A 14,647-nucleotide genomic window follows, 5' to 3' on the forward strand; every position below is an offset into this window, starting at 1 on the left:
TTCTGGTATCTAAGAGGAACCTGATCTCTGGAGCTCCTTGGTGGGACCATCTACCCCACCCTGACCCACCAGGGGTCCCTTAAGACCCATCTTTTCCTTTGGAGACTAAGCACTTACACCACACAAGGGAAGCAGACTATTTCTTTATTGCTCTTAAAGAAGGCTGGTTACAACTTTCCTGGATGTAGAAGGGGACCAGAAAATTTACAGCATCAGACTGAGGAACACCAAAGCAGAAAGACAGAGCCTGCTGAGGACAGATCTAGTTTCATGACGAGCATAGTTTCACCCTGCATCGTACTGTAGCCCAGAGTTCTTGTCCCAGCACTGGCTTCCATGACAGCCTCCTGCACCTCAGGATCCCCCTAGCTACACGATCCAACCATGATGCAGCTGGGGAACTTCAGGTGAGCAAGAGAGGAAGGAGGGGCCCAGGGCCCACTGCTCGCCTTGAGGTACAAAGTGTCTGTTCCTCAGCCAGCTCTGTCTCTTGAGGAAGAGCCTGAGCATGAGTCAGGCTAAGGAGGGGCCACATCATGTGACCACCTGATGTGGTCGACATCAGGTCCTGAGCCAGCAAGTTTCTCAGTTCACCACTGCTGAGCTGGCCATGGTATTCACACCACAGGCCCCGGACCCACGATACAAGTAGTAGTAACCCTGAAGGAGAGTGGGGCTTGGTTAGAGGGCTTGGGTAGGGGAGAGGCTGGAGGGCCAGGTGCCAAGCAGGCAAAACTCACCTCCTCACCCCAGTCGCTGCCCCAGCTGTTCTTGATGGCCCAGTAAGGAATGTTGGAGCCTGGAGAGCAATATGGAGTACAAGAAGTCAGACCCGCTGGGCAGCGGTGGCACACGCCTTTAATCCCAGCACTTGGGAGGCAGGGGCAGGTGGATTTCTAAGTTCGAGGCTAGCCTGGTCTACAGAATGAGTTTCAGAACAGCTAGGCTATACAGAGAAACCCTGTCTCGAAAAAAAAAAAAAGTCAGAAACCCCTCTCCACTCAGACATTTATACACTGCACCCTTTAAATATCTTCTGTGGGCCTATGGTGTAATAAGAAGCAGGAAAATAGCAAAGAGCCGGTAAGGCCCGCCTACCATCCTCATGGAGACCTCACACACCTATAAGGCGTGGGGGAAGCACTTGTCCAGTTGCCTCTAGAGTAACCCTCCAGCCTCCCCCAGCCCCAGCTTTCCAGCCTACAAGACACACGGGTGTTTTTCTGAGGCTGGGGTTCAGGACAAGGTTCTCAGGCATGACCAGGATGATCCCCTCAGAAGGCCAGAAGCTGCTATCTAGTCTGACTGGGGCCTGAGGTAGATGGAAGGGAAGCAGGAGGCCAGTGGAACTCACGGTTGCCATAGCCCACCAGTAACACTGCATGGTCGATGAACCAAGGGCTGCAGAGGGGCCGGAGTGGGTGAGCAATTCCGTGGCGATAGAACTGAGAAGGAGGGGGAGGGAGGGAGGGTTAGAGGAGAATCAAGGAAGGCACAGGGGAGACGGGAGGGACGGAGAGGTCAGGGCCTCACCTGCATGCCGAAAGCATTAATGGCAACTGAGATTGGTCCTTTCTGGGCCAGCCAGGCTGCTATCTCTGAAAGGGAAGGCAGTGCCAGTGGAACCTTGGCCTAGCAGCATTGTAGTGGCTATTCCTGGTTGTCAACTTGGACCCACCCACGGGGACCCCCACTCACTATTCTCATTCCGACTCAGCTCCACTGAATCATTGATGTAGACTTTTGCCATCTGTGCTGAGAAGTTACACGCCTGAACGTGGCCCTGGTAGCCATAGTCGTCCTCTGTCTCCAGTCCTCCTGGGGAATGAGTAGGCTCCTGTTTATCACTTACTCACGGTCTCCCAGACAGAAGACAGCCAAGCATCCCACGGACATGAGGTCACATGCTCCTTACATACCCCCAGGGCCCCGGCACCCCTCTGAGGAAATCTCCTCAGACTAGCAATGATGACACATCTAGGGATGAGAGGGTGTGGGGAAGGAACTACAGTATCAACAAAGACAGAACTCCACTCCCATCTCCGCCTCCTTGCTGAGGCCTTATCTCAGGCTGCCTGGCACCTTGGCCCTCTGCTGCTCGTCCTGTCTGACAGTCTGCTGCTAATTAAGGTAGTCCACACCCTTGAAGGCTCTTGGACCAGCTGCTTTCTAAGCTACCTCAGGCCCTTGGCTCACCATCCTTCTACCACTGCAGCCCATGGCTGGATTTAAGACCTCCCCTCAGGAGAGAGAGGCAGCGCTGTCTAGTCTGGTGGAGTAATAAGAACACACACTTCCAGGAAGTGAAAACACCAAGATTCACTGGGCCCTCGTCAAGCACCAGAAGCTACATCACAGCATCCACTACATCACTTGCCCATTGGAGACAATCATACTAAGTGGACATTGTATATCCCATTTCACAGATAAGATAACTGAGGCTCTGACAAAACTGACTTACTATAGGTAAGAAATGGTCAGTCAGAAAGGGTCAGCATAAAGATCAGGACCCAGTTCTGTGTGACTCTCAGGCCCTCTTGCAAAGAGGTGGTACCTGCTTCCCCTCCTGACCAGATTAACACATACCCAAATTCTTTATGGCTGTGTAGGCGTTGGAGGGCAGTCCACCCAAACAGGCCTTGTCCATCTTGTCACAATCCAAGAGCTCTAGGAGACAGAAGGCTGGTTCCAAGGGGCCCTCTGAAGGGGCTAGCCTGGGGAAAGGGGACTAGAGCAGGATGCTCACCCTGCTCGGACAAGGAGAGCAGAGTCCCCCGCTTCAGGAACCATTGGCCCTCCACGTTGCCTGTGACCGAGAAGGCCCAGCAGGAGCCACACATGCCCTGCAAGACAATGGTCACGTCGAGGCTCTGTCTTCAGCCCCATGCAGCTGCCTCCTATTCCCACCTCTGGGACTCCAACCTGGTCCTTCACTTCAGTGACAGCCCCTTTCTTCCTCCAATCCCACTCAGGTGGGGCAATGTCATTTATGGACTGGGCTAGCCTCATCTTCCCGCCAGACTCCTTTTGTAAGAGGGGATTCAGGTAGATGGCGTGGAATTCCTCCTCTGTAGGTAGAGATGGGCAAGGCAGAGAGGAATGAGTATTTTAGGCCAGCCCTCATGAGGAGCCTGAGGAGCACACGTTCTGGGCAGGCCTTGGTCGTCATTCCCACCTGTGAGGTCACTGAACTTGGTGATCCCATACTGAGCTGTGCCACGGTCCAGGGCCTGAATCTTCTGTGCTCGTATCATATTTCTGGCAAAGACAGCCAAGCGCCGCTGGGCTTCTGAGGACCAAAGAGAAGGAGGGAGCCTTAAACCCAACTGGTTCATAAAAGGAGAGATAAGTGGGGGTAAGCTCCTGAGTGTGTTTGAGTGTGAGTGTGAATGATTGTGTGTATGAGAATTTGTGTGTGTGTGTGCACATGTATGTGACTTTGTGTATGTATGTATGTATGTACATACATGTGTGCGCATGTGTGGTATGCGTTGTGTATGTGCACATGTGTGTGCCTTTGTGTATACTTCTGTATGCATACATATGTGCGCGTGAGTGTGTGTTGTGTGTGTGTTATGTATGTGGTGTATGTGTGTGTGTTGTGTGTTAAGTATGTGGGGTGTATGTGTGTTTTGTGTGTGTGTGTGTGTTGTGTGTGTGTGTGTGTGTGTGTGTAGACCAAAGGACAACCTCTGCTGTCATTTCTTTCTTTTTTGTTTTGTTTTTTTGTTTTGTTTTGTTTTGTTTTCGAGACAGGGTTTCTCTGTGCAGCCCTAGCTGTCCTGGAACTTACTCTGTAGACCAGGCTGACCTCGAACTCAGAAATTCGCCTGCCTCTGCCTCCCAAGTGCTGGGATTAAAGGATTAAAGGCGTGCACCACCACTGCCCAGCTGCTGTCTTTTCTCAAGGTTTTTATTTGAGGCACAATAGTTTCTTTTTGGCTTGGAACTCAAGTAAGTCAGATTGGCTGCAATGAGCCTATCGCTTTCTCCCTTTCCACTGCTGCTGGGCTTACAGGTCCAGGCCACCATATCGGACTTCTTCAGTGGATTCTGGGGATTGAACTCAGGTCTTCACACTGGGGATTGAACTCAGGTCAGGGCTTTATTAACTGAGTCACTGCCTTAGTCCCTGAAGCTGTTTGTAAGGGTTGAGCCCTGGGGCCGCAGACTAAGTCATGAGGGGGGCAGACTTCAAAGCGAGAGACATGCTCAACTCTGGCGGCCCAAACCGGAGCAATGGCTTAATGAATACAAAAGCAGTAACCTAAAGGAGACCTAAGGGTGACAGAGGAAATCCAACAGGGAAAATCTGGTCTAAGCCTTACCCCATCCTGCCTAGAGGGAGGAGACTCATGGTTTCTGGTTAGGAAGACGGAAGGAGGAAACAGGCCACTCCTTGACAAGATGGCTACCTAGAAAGCTGGATAGGAGCTTAGGGATATGGGGTCCTTGAGAGACACAAGATCCTTTTCAGTTGGTTTCAGACCCCTGGGCCTGGGACTGAGGTGCACACGTCACATATCAAAGCAGTCCTGGCCTCCAGGTTCTCCCAGCCTCCCTCAGTCCCTACCCTGGCATACCTTGTCCCCAACCCTGAATTTTGCAGCCCAGTGACTGGGCTGCTCCCAGAGGCTCTTCCGGAGATAATCCAGACATTGTAGTCTCCCCGCTCTCTCCCTTTTCTCTTCTTTCCCTTCTCGTCTCTCCCTGTGTGTGCCCTTTCTCTCTTTCTCTCCCTCTCCCCCTGTTCCCATGGTGATTCCCATGGCCTATAGTCCCCAGGGCCGGGGAACTCGCCAGAGAGCAGCGTTTCAATAAGTCTGCATTTAATATAATCTAATCTGGCTTGACTTGACTCATTTTATAGGCAGAGAAATAACTTATCACTTGTGTCCTTCATCTCCTCAGTATCAAGGTGCCAGGACAGGGGAAGGGCCAAGGCTGACTGAGACAGGGGCGGACAAGGCTGGGGCCTACCTTCCCTTGATTCGTAAGTCCGGTTATAGGTAGTCATGAAGTCCTTGAAGAGCGGAGCCATCTTCACAGCAAAGTCCTAGGAAGGCAAAGGGTGCTCGTTTACAAGTTCAGCCAGACCCTAGAACGCTGACTGAGAGCTTTGCCCTAGAGGGCAAGACAGGGAAATCACCATGGGAAGAGGAAGTGAAGGGGAAGAGAGAGAAAGGGCGTGCAGAGGGAGAAGAGGAGGAAAAGAGGAGCAAGGGGCCATTGTGTCTCCTAGACACAGGGTCCTCACCTGGGGCAGAGGATCCTTGTCCAACAAAGGAAGGAATGGGCAGAAAGTCTCATTTCTATACTCTGGATAGGGTTGGAACAGAGAAGTAATCAAGGCTGGATTCTGACTCAAGTTTGGTCTGGGCTATCCCACTCTCCTTGCGCTATCCCAGCACCTGTAACCTTGGCATTCACTGGGCTACAGTCCCTCCTCAGCAGCAAGTGTTCTTTTAGCTCTTCCAGGACTTCAAAACTGCAGAGCTGGGGGGAAAGAAAGAAGACAGTCTGGGACAGTGTGGGACAAGGTGCTGGCAGGAGCAGCCAGAAGTTCTTCAAAGGAGAGCCACACGGAAGGCAGTGTAACTTGGTGAAAGGAGGGAGGCCAGCAGCAGACACCCAGCACCCAAACACCCACCCTCTGGGAGCACCCTGGTCTCTACTTGGTATCTCAGGGGTAACCGATGCCTCGACAGGACCCATCATTCCAACTGCTTGCCAGCTAGGGCCAACAGTAGCCGACCCCTTCACTCACCACTGTTTTCTTCGTCTCAGGTAGCAGGCACACCAGGGGATCATTGCAAGGTGGCTCCTCTAGTGTGGCTTCCAGAGAGAACAGAGAGCCCCGGCCCGCCTGAATGGAGAAGGTGGGGCTAGCACAGCCATGTCCCCCGCCCCACTTTGCTCCTCTTAGAAGACCATTGCCCATCTGTGCCTCCCTACCGGGAACAGGTCCTTCCCTTCCCACCCCCCTTCCTGGCCATCACCCCAAATTTAAGCCAAACTCCACTTTGCACCATTCCTGGGTCCAGGCCCCGCGCCTCCTCACCCGGCGGACGCGCCCGCGCACGGCCCCTAGCACAGCCCTTGTCCCCGCAGCACGGCCGTAATTGTACATGTCCAGCGCGAAGCGGGCCGGCGCCAGCAGCTCCTCGGACGACAAGTTCCAGGCCTGCTCGTCATCAGCCTGGGGCTTGGCGTGGCCTCTCATGGCCACGGTCGGGAGCAGCGTCAGCAGCCACAGAAGTTGCAGTCGGGGCGCCATGGCCGGGTCGAGGCTGCTCGCCCGATTCACTGACCCACAAAGCCGTGGATCAAGCGACCCGAGGCGGAGCCTACAGTCTGCGGCTGCCGAATGTCTCTCCCACAACCCTGGAGAACGCCGGGGCAGCCAATGGGCACCGATTCCTGGCGCTTGCGCTCTTGCTTATTTACGCGAGGCACGTGGACCACGGGGGAAGGGGGCGGGTGAGGAGAGGAGAAGACACTAAGTTGAGAATAAAATAAAAAATCTACGACCTTTTCTGTCTTTCCCAGGAAAAGCCAGATCCCTTTAACCATGGCAGACCTGTGACGTATGTGCTGTCCCATTTCGTAGATAAGGAAAAAGAAGTTTACAGATAGATGGCTCTGGTAAGAGTTGAACTTGAACCCAGACAATTGGTTCCTGAGCCTGCCTTCGCGGTGTGATCTCTTTTGAGGTCCCTATCGTCGTCATTCACGAGATGGCCAGTAATATTATGGGTTCTGGGACCAGAGCATGTATGTAGTTCAGTGGATAGTGCTTGCCTAGCCCTGTGTACCATCCCCTAGCACGGAGTAAACCTAGCATGGTGACGCACTCGTGAAGAGACAAGAAGTTCTAAAGTCCAAGGACATTCTTGGATACATGAGTCTGACTGCTGTGAGGCTTAAAGACGTCTTCTCTACATATCATCAACAAAACTGCGGAGGGTGGGATCACATCTTAAATCACTTAAGTACTTCGTTCCAGGACTGCCAAGGGACAGCATCACAACTGAAAATAGGGGGTGAAAAAAATCTCCAAAGTGTAAAAATGTATGAGGGAATAAAAAATGAATCATAAACCAAGATGTGATCTCTGTAAGCCTCAGGTACTCTTGGAGAGGGCTTTTATTACTGAAAGGGAAATTTCCATAAACTGCTTGGATACAAAAATCCACTGGTTTTGGATCAGAGAGGCAGAGATTACCCTGAGCTCTTTGGAGGAGCTGCTGCCTGGAGTATCTTATCTAAAGCTGTTAAAATAAGCCTTGCTAGCCGGGCAGTGGTGGCACATGCCTGTAATCCCAGCACTTGGGAGGCAGAGGCAGGTGGATTTCTGAGTTCGAGGCCAGCCTAGTCTACAGAGTGAGTTCCAGGACAGCCAGGGCTACACAGAGAAACCCTGTCTTGAAAAACCAAAAAAAAAAAAAAAAAAAAAAAAAAAAAAAAAAAAAGCCTTGCTACCAGAAATCTTGTGTATACGTGTGTGGTGTTCAAAGTATATAGGAAGGAATTTTTTTTTTAAGACTTTAAGACATTTCTCTTGGTTTGTTTGTCTTCAAGACAGGGCCTATGTAGACCAGGCTGGCTTTGAGCTCACAGAGATCCACCTGCCTCACTGCCTCCCTAACGCTAAGATTAAAGACATATACTGCCAAGACCAGCTACGAGATGTATTAGTTGGTAAAGCACTTGCCTCGAAAGCTTGGTAATTTAAGTTCAATCCCCAGCACCTCCCTGCTCCCCTCCCCCACCTACATCTAGGACACTCACTGTAATCCCTCTGCCTGGAGGTAAAGGCAAGAGGATCCCTGGGGCACATGGACTATCCACCATCCTGTGTAGTCTAATTGATGAGTTGGAGACCAGTGAGAAAACCTGTTTCATAGGAGATAGACGACTTTCTTGATGATGACATCCTAGGCTGTCTTCTGGCCTCCATATGTGCACATGTACACACACACACACACACACACACACAAAGATGGATGTCATCCATGGAGGAAGATATGCACATCTCTCTCTCTCTCTCTCTCTCTCTCTCTCTCTCACACACACACACACACACACACAGATAACATCCAAAGCTTTCATCTGGCCTGCCCATAGATATTCCTGTACAGAACTATCCTCTGAGCCAAACTAACATCATCCTGAGGAATTCTTCTCCTACTCCAAAGATCACCACGGTTTAGATGTTATCTGGGGGCTTGTCTTCGCACTTTTGCTCTTAAGTAACAACAGGGCATTTCTATGCCTGCTCTAGCCGGTTTCTAAATAAAATGGCACAGAGACCTAACAAATTTCTGAACACGCTGCAGGCAGTATGCCGGGCAGATGGATGTTCATCTACCCCCACCCTCAACAGCGGCTTCCCAGCCACGTGGTCCTTTTCCTGCAGTCTGAGCCTTGCCCTGGCTTGCCCTGTTCCACTTGTGTCCTGGCAAGTCCTCCTGGTCCTTCTCCTCTTCCTCTCTTCTTCTCTGTTCCTCTCTTCTTGCTTGTCCCCCCCCCCCCCACATTGGGGTTGGAAGTCTGCTCCTATTCTCTTCTGTCTATCTTTAGGTTGAATCACTTCATTTTTAACCAAGCAAAGGTAATGGGAAAAAATTTTTAGACATCATTGGGACAGGAGGTGCTCCAAATGTCATGATGACGCCAATGTCTAGACTGCAACCAGATCTCCGGGCATGGCAATCAGCATCTGAATACAAAGGGCATAAAACCCTAACATCACAGCTGGGCTTGTCATCTATAAACTGTTCTGTTCCTCTTGGAAGGAGAGGGCAGGACATCAGACCCTCACCTGCGTATTCAGCTATTCTACCAACCAGGTGTTTGCAATTCTATCCTTATTGCACATGGCTTCTGGTCTGTGGGAAGAGCTAGGGCAGTGGTTCTCAGCCGATGGATTGAGACTCATTTGGGGGTCAAATGACCTTTTCATGGGGTTTGAGTGCCCCAATATCCTGCATATCAAATAGTTACATTGTGATTCATAACAGCAGCAAAATTACAGCTATAAAGTAGTAACAAAAATAATGTTGTGGCTGGGGTTTACCACAACATGAGGAACTGTATTAAAAGGTTGCAGCCTTAGGAAGGTTGGGAACCACTGGTTAGAGGAAGGATTAGTGACAGAGCCCCATTTACACAGCCACATGTGTTGGCTGGCATACAAATCCCCTGGGCTCCTCCCGGGGACCTGGCAATAAGGACTTAGCACTAGAGACACAGCAATACCTTGCTTGCCATTGCTTGCTGTGCACTAGCCAGGTGTGGCAACAGCCATGTACAAAAAAGTTTTCACGTGTTCCTGGCTGACCTCTTTTTCTTTCTGTCCTTTCTGTCCTTCTCTGTCCCTGCGTTCTCTGCCCTCGTGGCTCTGTCTGCCTCTACCCCTTCTCCAGGTCCTCATTCCCCTTCCTTCCCAAATAAGCCTCCCTCACGTGGTCTGTCACGTGGCATGATTTCTCAGGGGTCACCTTGGTGTGGGCCCACCAGGTAACTCCTCGCCCCGCTGCCACTGCGTTATATTTCAGAACAATTCATGTGTCTCATGCGTCTGGGTGCAAAGCTTCCAGGGTGGCTGCTTCACGGTGCTCCTAACTTAAGCTCTCACCCCTCACTCTGAAGAAAGCCCGATAAACTCTGGTTCTGCAGAGTGGGACAATACCCCGCATTGCTGCTGGGACCCTAGGAGCAGGGCAGACACTGAGAGAGGCATTACGTGAATCACCCCCAGGAAAGGAACTTTAGCCACACACAAACACACATACACAAAAGAGAAATGAAAACAATAAATGAATTGTAGCTAGAGATCTTGCAAAATGCAAATTGAATTTATATTTTTTGATATAGCATAGAATGATTAAATCAAGCCATTAACCTAAACATCAACTCAAATGTTTGATGTTTGAGGGGATGAGGATATTTGAGATTTATTCTTCTTTTGTCTGTGGAAATGACAGCACTTATTAGCCATGATAGCTTTCAAAGGGAAAGAATCTAGACCCTTAACCTTTATAATCTTCTAAAGAAGTCTTGACACTTAACCTCTTTACAATGCTTAAAGCTTTATCACCTTTGATTTTCATCTCCCCACAGCTCCCTTACCCCCTGCTCTGCCCCCTTCTCTGCCCCTCCACTCCCACCCATCTCTACCCCACCTCTGCTCTACCGCCCTCCCCCTTCACCCCCCACCCCCACCCCCACCCTCATCTGGTAGCTAGCCATCATTCCACTCAGCTTCAGTGAACTAATTGCTTTAGATCAAGTGTGTGAGGTCATCAAGGGTTTGCCTTTCTGAACTCGGCTTTCCTCACTGAATGCTTTTCAGTTCAGTGACTGCCGGCTGGTATCTATTTATTTTGAGGATCCCCCCCACCCCCACCCTTCCTTGCTACTTCTAAATTTCCCACAATTCGTAGTCTTTCACTTAGTTGGACTTTTTCTCCTTCAGGTGGAGCAGATGAAATCTGGGAGTCCACTGCTGCTGTGCCTCCTCACTGGCACAAGGTGGCATTGTTGAGGCTGGATCCTGCACCGGCAGGTGTAAGGAGCCCTGGAACTCCTTGAAGGCCTGGAGATTAAGATTCGAAGCTTCCACTCCGAATATGCAGACCCCTGAAATTTCCTCAACTGTTGGAAACTTAACCACATGATTTGTAGTAGTGGGTAACTTCGTTCACACTTCCCTCTAAAAAAGAAAGAGATTAAAAAAAATTTAAAAACTTTTAAAAATTTAAAAAATTAAGAAAAAATATTTTAAAAAGATTAAAAGTTTGAGATGAGGTAGCAAACACTTGTTTTCTTTTTTTGTTTTTTTTGGATTTGGTTTTTTTGAGACAGGGTTTCTCTGTATAGCCCTGGCTGTCCTGGAGCTCACTCAGTAGACTAGGTTGGCCTTGAACTCAGAAATCCGCCTGCCTCTGTCACCCAGAGTGCTGGGATTACAGGCATGAGCCACCACTGCCCAGCAAGTGACAAACACTTTTAATCCCAGTAGGGTTATCTCTGTGAGTTCGAGGTTATCATGAACGACATAAGGAGCATCAGAGGAGCCAGAACTACACAGAGAGAACCTGTCTCAAAAACGAAGGAGATGGGGACGAAGAGATAGGTAGTTTAGGCCATCCTAGCCCAGCCTGAGCTACAGGCAACTCTGTCTTGAAAACAAAGACTCATGAATTCTCTGCTTTAAAGGGAAAAATTAGGTTTAACTGAGTCATTTGAAGAGCATGTTGCAGTTAGCAGAGCATGGGCAGACATTGGTTTAATATTAGACCCGCCAAACCTATGAACAGGATCAGCAGTGAGCAGTAGATCTTGAATATATAAAGAGCCCGTACAAACTGAGAAAATAAAAGTCAAAACCTTGGGGGCTGCTTGGTGGTTAAGGACACTGGCTGCTCTTGGAAAGGACCCTGGTTTAGTTATCAGTTCCCCATGGCAGCTCACAACCACCTGTAGCTCGAGTTCCAGGGTATTCAGTAGCCAGCCCTTCCTGGCACCACACATGCACAGATGTGCATCCTATACACATGGAACAATTTAAAAATGTTAAAGGTTAACGAAATCAAAACCTTGAATCAACATGCCATGAAACAGAACTAGAATGACTAGAGACCAACAAGGATTTGTCCTTTTAGAGAGTGCTCTTGAGTTTCTATATGGGAAAGACGTTACAGAGTTTGTGGCCCCCTGGAAAAGACCATAGACCCAATCCAATTATAATTAACAGATTTACTGATTAGCTGCCACTGGAATAACCAATTTCTGAGTCAAATTTGTGATTTGCTGTAAAGGAGTGGTTTGGGAAAGGACTTCAGTATCTATGTAAGCAAGTAAAAATTGTTCTGTTCTACCAGGTAAATGATTAAAGCAACTCAAAACAGTCTTTGGGTATCTGTGTAAGCAAGTTACAGAAGCAAAAAAAAAGCATTTAGTCATATCATAATAAGCAGAAAGGCACGGATGTACATTTTTGGGGGTGTGTGTGGGAGTCACTGAGTCAGGGTTACTGGGAACTTATCTTCCAGGAATTGGAGTCAGAGACAAATGACTGGTGGGTACCAAAATGAATGATTAAATGTCTAGCATAAAATAGAGCTTCTTTAGTCATTAACACTACATATAAAAAGATGAAATTGGGCAACTTGAAGATAAAAACTCCAAATCTGTGACGGATCTAGAATGGCATAGGAAATTCAATGACGTGGGCTCAGGGCTCAGGGCTCAGTTCTCAAGGTCAGGGTGTGTCCTCCTATGCTATCTTTTTTTTTTAAAAACGGGTTTTACCTTATAGCTACAGTTGAACTTGGAATTCACTATATATCTCAAGCGAACTTCTCAGCAGCCCTCCTGCCTTTTTCTTACTTTTGTGTCTTACTAAGTTACACAATCTGGTCTTGAACCCATTCTGTAGTCCAGGCAGACACTGGAGTTGTGAGCCTCTTCCTCCAGATTGCCTACGTAGCTAAGGTTACAGACTTCTGCCACTAGGTGAGACTATGTCTCAGCTCCATCCCTGGCCTACCCTGCCCCCATTTTTGAGACAGGTTCTCACTAAGTAGTCAGTCTAGGATGGTCTTCAACTTGTCTATGATTCTCTTGCCTCAGTCTCCCAAGTGCTGGGGTCATGGGCATGTACAACCATGTTCAGCTCCAAGATATGATCAGTTTTTAATTGTGTGTGTGTGTGTGTGTGTGTGTGTTTACAGGTGTGTACATGCCACAGCACATCTGTGAAGGTCAAAGGATGACTCTTGGGGGTCAGCTTTTGCCTACTACCTCATCAAGGAAAGGTCTCCTTTATTTCTGCCATCGCCTGGTTTGCTCCAAGCTGGCTGGCCCATTGCTTTACTTGAGTTCTGGGGACTGAACTCAGGCTGTAGACCTGTATAGCTAGTGCTTTTACCTTCTGAAGCATTTTCCTAGCTCAAGAGCTAAGACATTTATTCATTCACTTAAGTACTTTTGCAAGACTGACAGTTGAATCCAAACCTGCACACTAGATAAGCACTCTATCACTGACTGATCTGAGCTCCAGTCCCCCAAAAGATATCCCCACTTTTTTGAGACAGAGTCTCTCCACATAGCCCTGGCTGTCCTGGAACTCAGTGTATAAACAAGGCTAGACTTGAACTCACAAAACTCACCTGCCTCCCTAGGGCTGTGACCAAAATTTTATACTCAATACAATTGACTCTAAGATAGTCTTGATATCCTTAAATGCTGGTGTCTGTGATGACTGTTCTTGGATGTCAACTTGACTACATCTGGAATTAACTAAAGCTCCAAAATGACTGGGTGGACACGTGAGGAATTTTTTTTGCCTAATTAAATCATTTGAAGTGGGAAGATCCAGTTTTAATCTGGATCTTTGATGTGGGAAAATACATCTTTAATGTAGATTTTTTCAGGTGGGTAGATCCACCTCAGATCTGGGCCATACCTTCTGCTGGCAGCCTATAAAAAGGAAGTGGGAGAAGTAAGATTTTCTCTCTGCCTGCTTGTCACTCTCAGAAGAACATCCCTTCACTGGCATTAGAGCCTACTTCTTTGGAATTCTAATGTATACTCAAAAACAACTGAGAAATCCAGCCTCATGGACTGAACAACTACTGGATTCTTGGACCTTCCATTGGTATACAGCCATTGTTGGACTAGCTGGAAGCTAGTTGTTGGACATCCTGTAATGCCATTTTAATAAATTTTTGTCTATTATCTATTTACCTATATTCATATGTAGATATAGACATACATATATAAATTTATTCTCTAATTTCTGCTCATTTTGAGAACCCTGACTAATACAGTACAAAGTTATGAAAGCTTTAAAAAAATATACAGCTAGCAGCTGGGTGGTGATGATGCACACCTTTAATCCCAGCACTTGGGAGGCAGAGGCAGGTGGATCTCCAAATCTGAGGCCAACCTGGTCTGCAGAGTAAGTTCCAGGACAGCCAGGGCTACACAGAGAAACCCTGTCTTGAAAAAAAAAAAGAGTAAAAATAAAAAAAAATACAACCTATTGCTATCCACCCCTTCCTGAGAAGTGGAAGGTAAGTCCCAGTTGGTGGAAAAGACATGAGCCCTCCTGAGGACCAGCTTTCAGGTTGTACTAGAAAGATTCAGTCAAGCTTCCAGAGGAGGAGGCAACCTACACTCCTGCCACTGTGACACCCACGCTTCCAGCGTGGCACAGTCACCCTAATTAGACTTAAGGCCCACTGAACAAGAGGCAAACCATTCCTGGAACTGAAAACGTAGCTAGCGACTCAGGGCTAGTGAAGTCACAGAGCTTGGAGAATTTACAACCACTACTTTACTCAATCAGCATAATCCTTAACAACTAATGAGACATTTGTCTTTATGCCCACAGATAGTGTGGTCCAAACCCCTCATCAAGAACACTTCTCTTTGCAAAAGATGGAGTGTATACAGAAAATCGCAACCAATAAAAATGTAGAGTAGTGGGAGGCAGAGGAAGGCACATAGATCTTTGTGAGTTTGTGCCCAGCCTGGTTTACTACATAGTGAGATCCTATCCAAAAACAAAACCAACTAACCAACCAAAAACAAACAGAATGAAGAGGAAAGCGACATATAGTTTGAGCGTTAACAC

The 14,647-nt window shown here is 48.3% G+C and overlaps 1 protein-coding gene across 2 annotated transcripts; it reads right to left on the reverse strand.

The window, feature by feature from the left end:
• Positions 1–127: 127 nt before the first annotated feature.
• On the reverse strand, positions 128–6,391 carry Ctsf (cathepsin F). Of its 2 annotated transcripts, none has more exons than XM_052193260.1 (14): positions 6,062–6,391; positions 5,768–5,866; positions 5,412–5,496; positions 5,258–5,319; positions 4,981–5,056; positions 3,176–3,289; positions 2,923–3,068; positions 2,747–2,843; positions 2,587–2,667; positions 1,699–1,818; positions 1,534–1,598; positions 1,371–1,445; positions 741–799; positions 128–660 (listed from the first exon to the last, which is right to left on the reverse strand). In XM_052193260.1, exons 1-14 carry the CDS (start codon positions 6,275–6,277, stop codon positions 618–620), a joined length of 1,338 nt encoding a protein of 445 aa, XP_052049220.1. In that variant the 5' UTR covers positions 6,278–6,391; the 3' UTR covers positions 128–617. The 2 variants fall into 2 exon arrangements, with proteins under 2 accessions (XP_052049220.1, XP_052049210.1); XM_052193250.1 differs by having other exon boundaries at positions 1,355–1,445; positions 6,062–6,389.
• Between the last annotated feature and the right edge of the window lie 8,256 nt (positions 6,392–14,647).

Source organism: Apodemus sylvaticus, chromosome 1 (genome assembly GCF_947179515.1).
Source record: "Apodemus sylvaticus chromosome 1, mApoSyl1.1, whole genome shotgun sequence".
NCBI lineage: Eukaryota > Metazoa > Chordata > Mammalia > Rodentia > Muridae > Apodemus > Apodemus sylvaticus.

Bases quoted from the DNA above. Each gene is read 5' to 3' on its own strand.
- Ctsf (XM_052193250.1), bottom strand. From the start codon at position 6,277: ATGGCGCCCCGACTGCAACTTCTGTGGCTGCTGACGCTGCTCCCGACC. The intron at 5,497-5,767 runs GTGAGTGAAGGG...CTTTCCCCCCAG, and splicing joins CTGAGACGAAGAAAACAGTG to CTCTGCAGTTTTGAAGTCCT. The intron at 800-1,354 runs GTGAGTTCCACT...ATTGCTCTCCAG, and splicing joins ACTGGTGGGCTATGGCAACC to GCTCCAACATTCCTTACTGG.